Here is a 6,941-nt window from a genome sequence, read left to right on the forward strand (position 1 = left end):
TATGACGTTACATGTAATACTTTTCTATTCGTGTAAGTGTATTTTTATTTGGCGGAGAAGTAGTATTACTTGGAGAAGCTAGCTATACACATTAATGAAATAACAAAATTGTGTCAAGTTAATTTTTTATAACTGCAGTTATCTTGAACGAGTTCAATTATTAATTTTAATTTACACCATATCTAAGGTAGCGTTTGGTGGAGAGACAGAGACAGAAAGACTGAGACTGAGAGACAGAGACTAAGAGACAGGGATTGAAACAAATCTCAGTATTCTGTTTGGTGCAAAATGGGAGACAGGAATTGAAATAGGAATGAAACTCTAATTTAATTTGCACAAAGGGTAAAATTGGAATTAATTAATTGAAATGAAAGTATTTTAGGTATAAAATGTTATTAAAGTTTCAGTCTTTATCTCTAAAAATTTCAGTCTCCTGTGTCCTTACTTTTTGGAGGTACTGAAATACTGAAATTTTGGAAACAGAGACAAAAATTTTAGTACCAGTCTCTGAACTAACAAACACAATATTGAGTCTCAGTCTCTCAGTCTCTGTCTCAGTACCTAAAAACAAACGCTACCTAAATGTAGTATTATTTGGAGAACACTATTCAACTAAACAAATATTAATCACTAAAATAAAAGGAACAATATAGTAAAATACAAAACATGGTATTTCAGCAGAACAGTGTCGCCGCTCAACCCATCTTCTCTAACCTAACACACAACATAGGCCATGGGTTAGACCATTGTGCAGTGCCGTCTGCTACTAAGTCATCCAATCCAGGCTTTTTTATCACATCAATCCAATTTAATTCTACATTTAAATTTGTCCCACAAATTAATAGAAATTTATTTGTGAACCGACCCTCATATTTTTTATTAATTTCTTTTATTACTTGTTCTTTCAAAGTCTAAAAGATTTTTTTTTTCATCAAAAAAAATTCCATCTATCATGTGTCCTAAAAGTATAAGTTAAAATTATAAATAATTTTTTTTATTGTAAATACAAAGAATTTAAATTTTTAATGTATTTGTTTTATATTTATTAAATAAAAAAATTTAAGAGTTTTTACTAATGATAAATTTATTATGTACCCTTAAAACATATATCCTTAAAACACATATTAGCTAAATTCTTTTATAGAATTTAAATTTATTTATTTCCACTAGTTAGCACGCAGAAAAGGATAGAATATGCAATTTGGGCAAACACAGATTTGAAGGTCGTTGATGGCAATTGAGTGTGAGAATTTTCAATTAACTTGACCTAGAATTTGGGGTTCGGATGGCAGAACATCACTTGAGTCAAATTTGCCAACTATATAGGGAATAAGCATGGTTAGCACTCAGCACTTAACAGGCCACTTTGTTACTTTATTAACCCAATTTTAACTGGTGGAGGACTCGAATTTATTAGTATCAATCTTCGAAGTTTAGGTAATTGCTATATTTTTTTTTTAGATTTAGGTATTTAGCTAATATGTGTTGTTAGGATTCGTAATAAATTTATCATCAGTAAAATATTTTAAATATTTTCATGCAATAAATATAAAATAAATATATTAAAATTTTAAATTTTTTACATTTTTAATTAAAAAATTTCAATTTATAAATTTAAGGACACAAAATAGATAACATTTTTAATTAATATGAAATGGAAAGAGTAATTAATACTTTTTTATGACTTTTTTTGGGGATTTATTAAATTAATCAAATAAATCACTTTACTAATATATGTATATTTAGAACAACTTATATTTGTATACTATATTATATATCTTGTTTATAATATTGACAAAAAAAAGATATAAACATACGTACCATTTTTTTTAACATCCCGTTTACAAATGAAATATCTAAAAAATCACGTGAGATTAGATTATTGAATAATTAAAAGAAGATATTTATATTTTATAATATAAGTTAAATTAATTTTAAAAATAAAATTTGATATAATTTATTACGATTTGACTTGTATCCGTTTTATTTTATTTTTAATTTAATCAAACTTTATTGGAATGATTGAAATTCGTATGATATTAATTTAAATTTATTTTTTAATCTAATAATTTGATTCAATTTATTGTGATTTGAATTCCATCTTTATATCTTATTTAGATTTTAAATTTAATATTTTTTAATTTAAATAATATTTTGTCCAAAATTTAAAATTTTAAAAAGTTTGTATTTAAAATTTTTAAATTCTTAAATTTTTCTAAAAAAGTTTTATTTAAAGAATATCTTATCCAACTTTTAAATTTTAATTTAAATATATATCTATAATTATAGTACCATTCATGACGATGCAATTGTTTAAGTAGCGTAATTTTTTACTTATGTCATTTGTAGAAAAGATATATACAAAAAAGTAAAATTATCCAAGAAGATCTTGTAAAAGGTAAGATAAAATTACTTAATAACATAACTAATCCAAATTATCTTTATCTGTTAATTTGTTACCCCAAAAACAAAAAAGATACTATTTGTTTTTTCAAAAACTGATAAAGGATAAAAGATGGCATATTGTTATATGGTGCTGTTTTATGGAAGGGACCCACTAAATAGAGAAGTAATAAATAGGAGGGAGGGGGTGATGAAATAATTATTTGCATTATTATTGTTACTTTGTTAGAGATTGTTGTGGTAAGTGGTAACCAAGAAAATTCAATTAGAGGAAGAAAGCAGAGCCATACATATAAAGCACTAGGCAATTTCCCAAAGAATAGAATAGAGAAGCCAAAATAAACTCTTTCTTTCTCTCTTTTTTCTTTGGCTTTGACTCGCACGGTCTTGGATCTAATCGAAGAACCCTAACCCAATCCGAAGGAAGAAACATCTTCGTTGTTGTTGCGTCGCGTATCGATCGATCCAAAAGAAACTAGCTTTGGCAGCTCCCGAACCAAAACCCCACCTTAGTCTCAGGCCATGCGACGCTGGTCATCGTTCTCCGCCATCGCCCTCTCCCGAGAGGACTCCTTTTCTTTCGCCGCCGATAATTTCTCCGCTTCTCGCTTAGCTTCCTTCTTCTGCACCAGTAGCCATGTCCTCCGATACTCACGCCGCCACACACCCCGCCACTCACGCCGCCCCTAATATCAACCCCAGGGGTCTTCTCTGCAATGCTGCAGCTGGCGCCGCCGCCGGTAATCACCACTTATCTGATTCCTAATGTTTTTTGTTTCAATTTTCTCCCCCTTGTTTTTCAATATGATCGTCTTATTGTTTCTTATTTATTGATTATTTTAATTTGCAATTTGATGCAGGTGTTATTGCTGCTACATTTGTGTGTCCTTTAGATGTAATCAAAACTAGGTTTCAGGTTCATGGGGTAGCGCAACTCCATAATGGACGTGTTAAAGGTATACCTAGCCCTGCTCTTCTTGGATTCGTTTTGTGTTTTATGTATTATCATTGTAATTTTAGTACGTGAAGCTATTGCAGAAAAAATAAAAAATATGATTAGAGAAACTCAATATTTTATTTATGGGTGATTTTGTCAGCAGGCAGCATCATAGTTGGTAGCTTGGAACAAATATTTCACAAGGAGGGATTGCGTGGCATGTACCGTGGGTTGTCTCCCACTGTGCTAGCTTTACTGCCAAACTGGGCTGTGAGTTCTCCCCTCTGGTCTATTAGCTGCTTATTTCTTTAGTTTTTTTTTTCCTCGGTGAACTTAAGAACAAAAATAATATGTTGTTGCTTTAACACTCTTAACTTCCAAGTATGATCTAGTGTTAGACTAGATAGTAGGAGGGGTGTAGATCAGATATATGGAGTCGAAACAGTGTTAAGTATTGGCCTAGAGTCTTTTGATAGTTGTAGACATTAGAAGGCCCAAGTTATATGATATCTCTTTAGTTACAATTTTTTGATCAAGCAATAGGGACGGTAGCTATCTAGGCGAAGGATTCTTCCAATGTGGTAGTTTGGGTTTGGTTAAATTTAAATTACCTGCTATTGTCAAAGCAGCCTTCATATTACATTTAAAGTCAAGTTCATACAGTGTTTTGATGTCTCAAGCATCGGACGATTCTCTTTTCTAATTAGTGCAGCTTACTATTGATAATTTATTTCACTGGGCTATAGAAAATTTATGATTAGCCTGCCTATATTCTTTTTGGAAGCAGGATATTGTTTTATTTTATTACGAGGGATTTATATATGTTGTATCAATTTGTAAACTTGCAGGTATATTTTACCATGTATGAACAGCTCAAGAGCCTTCTTCAGCCTGAGGGTTAGTTCACTGCTTATTACTTTTTTTGTATTGAACAAGATGAGTGATTCATGGAGCTTATTTGGTCCGACTTGCACTTTTTTGGGTTTCCTATTTTTGAAGATGTACAAATTATAATAGTTTACGGTATGTACACAGATTGCCATAATCTTTCAGTTGGAGCTAATATGATGGCCGCTTCTGGTGCTGGAGCTGCAACAACAATGTTCACAAATCCACTTTGGGTTGTCAAGACTAGACTCCAAGTATGTTTCCTCAATTTGTGGTTAATTCTCTGCTGATCTATTTCATTATCCTTGCAACCTAGCACCGATAATTGGCATACTGTATGAGTTAGTTAAATGATTTAGTAATATTTGCAGTTTACACTTGATTTAAGGATAAAAAGCTCTTTTGATTAGCCTTGGCCCTCCATAACACTCGCTCTCTCTCTTGCACACACACACGCACGCGCACAAATATTCAAAATAATAAGAAGCTCTTTTTAATTTTTCTTGCTTTCAAAATGGGAGTGGGATGGTGTAGATTTTATTTCCTTTCTTGTATACCATTTATACAACAGAAAATGCTACACAACCAGAAGTTTTGCCAGAAATTTACTGTCCGAATGACATTGCAATGTTATCAATGTTTAGATTAATACCATCCAATTTAATGGTGCATGCAACCATGTTAAAGTATTACCCATAATAAGATATAGAACTTTCTATTATTCAATTCATATGTGTGCTCTGCATTAAAAGTTTGCTTCCCTTTTAAATGCAGACTCAGGGAATGAGATCTGGTGTTGTGCCATATAGGAGCACTCTTTCTGCATTGAGGAGAATTGCACACGAGGAGGGTATTCGAGGGCTGTACAGGTTGGTGTTGGTTGTTATGAATGCAGCAGAGTGTTAATTATGTATAGCATTGCAATTATTAATTTGATGAATTTTGGGATATTCTTTATCTTCAGTGGACTTGTACCTGCGCTGGCTGGTATCAGTCATGTAGCCATCCAGTTTCCAACATACGAGAAAATAAAATGTTACTTGGCAACTCAAGGTGACACATCAATGGATAAACTTGGTGCACGTGATGTTGCAATTGCCTCATCAGTCTCCAAAATTTTTGCATCAACATTGACATATCCCCATGAGGTATGTTGCTGAGTGATTGACTTAGTTCTGCAATTTGTTGAAGACATCAATGCATAAATTTTGATATTCATATTTCCAGATACTGGGTCTTGTGAATAAAATAACAAAAATGACCTTGCCGGCAATTTTTATGTGGAAAATGGTTGAGAACCCATTGTTAATGATTAAAGCAGCATAGACATAGTTTTCCTTGTATTAATATTTGGAGCTTGCTGATTTCCTTTCTTTGGTTACCCAGCCTACAGAGCCATGTACCTAATAGTTTGATGTTACTAGTAGCCTCTGCTTCATGAACTCATTAGTAATTATTCTCTGGTTTGACGAAAAAGAGGTAAATAAATAAATAAATACCATGTTCTGTTTGTAGGTTGTACGTTCCAGACTGCAAGAGCAAGGGCACCATTCTGAGAAAAGGTACTCGGGTGTGATTGATTGCGTTCGGAAGGTTTTTCAGCAAGAGGGCATACCTGGGTTTTACCGTGGGTGTGCCACCAACCTTCTGAGGACAACACCAGCTGCTGTAATCACATTCACAAGCTTTGAAATGATACATCGTTTTCTTGTTTCGGTTTTTCCGTCTGATCCGCAGCCTCAGATTTTGTGATTATTGATCACGGTGGTCGTCTATCATTCATAACAATAGATTCCAAACATATCTAGTGAAGCTAGTAATCCATCTCTTGGTGGTGCAAATCCCATTCTTTGTGATTTTTTAGGTGTTTATGTATGGTAGAGTCCCCACACATCCATTTGGAACCCCGGTTTCTCTCGTTAAACTTGTTCAAAGTCATTGTCTTCGTAGGGAGACCGAGGATAATATATATCAGTGATGATGACGATAAAGATGATAATAGTGGTACACATTCTCATGGTTATTACATACATTGATGATAATAGTATAGTGGTATTATGCATCTTTTCTATGACTATCTAAAAATCTAAATCCTCGAGAGTTGAGACGTGCAATACTCGACACATTTAACAATCTTGCTCACTTTCATCGCTTGACGGCTGACGCTACCTACTAGACTAGTAGTTCGCACGGTGAAATTCGAACAATTGTTATTCTGTAATTTGTTGTTTAGTAGTCGGCCAAGTTTCAATTCTTTTTACGAAATAAAAATTGCTCACCTAGGGAAGGCCCTATATGATGGATTCATATATGAGGGTCATAACTAATAAGCTTTAAGATCTTTTTTGACAAACATTCTTTACAAATATTTATTTATTAAAAAAAAATCAGGCTTATTGATAGTCTTCAAGTGAGGCTAATATACGAGACTTAAACCAATATATTCTATTGTAGGTTTTACTTGTTAAAAATAAAATCTGGCCTATTTCTATCCTAATGGAGACTCTCACTTGTCATAACCAGTGATAATAAGTTGCGGGGTACAGTTGCCCCCTTACAATCATCATTCAAATTGCTACTAGAGAACGTCCAGAAATTTAAAAGGTTCTTTGAATTCGCCTCCCTGTATGTATGGTGCAATTTAATTTTTCAAGGGCTTCTCCACATATCGATTATCTCCTTCAGTATAGGGTTGTGGCAGTTTCCTTCTTGT

At 32.9% G+C, this 6,941-nt stretch overlaps 1 protein-coding gene across 2 annotated transcripts; it reads left to right on the forward strand.

The window, feature by feature from the left end:
- Positions 1 to 2,624: 2,624 nt before the first annotated feature.
- Positions 2,625 to 6,342, forward strand: LOC130935696 (nicotinamide adenine dinucleotide transporter 1, chloroplastic). Of its 2 annotated transcripts, none has more exons than XM_057865562.1 (8): positions 2,625 to 3,143; positions 3,264 to 3,359; positions 3,501 to 3,610; positions 4,189 to 4,237; positions 4,376 to 4,482; positions 5,003 to 5,097; positions 5,193 to 5,376; positions 5,744 to 6,342. In XM_057865562.1, the coding sequence occupies exons 1-8, from the start codon at positions 3,041 to 3,043 to the stop codon at positions 5,978 to 5,980; spliced, it is 981 nt and encodes a 326-aa protein (XP_057721545.1). In that variant the 5' UTR covers positions 2,625 to 3,040; the 3' UTR covers positions 5,981 to 6,342. The 2 variants fall into 2 exon arrangements, with proteins under 2 accessions (XP_057721545.1, XP_057721546.1); XM_057865563.1 differs by having other exon boundaries at positions 2,626 to 3,143; positions 3,504 to 3,610.
- The last annotated feature ends 599 nt before the right edge of the window (positions 6,343 to 6,941 follow it).

The sequence above is a fragment of the Arachis stenosperma genome, chromosome 6 (genome assembly GCF_014773155.1).
Source record: "Arachis stenosperma cultivar V10309 chromosome 6, arast.V10309.gnm1.PFL2, whole genome shotgun sequence".
Classification (NCBI taxonomy): Eukaryota; Viridiplantae; Streptophyta; class Magnoliopsida; order Fabales; family Fabaceae; genus Arachis; species Arachis stenosperma.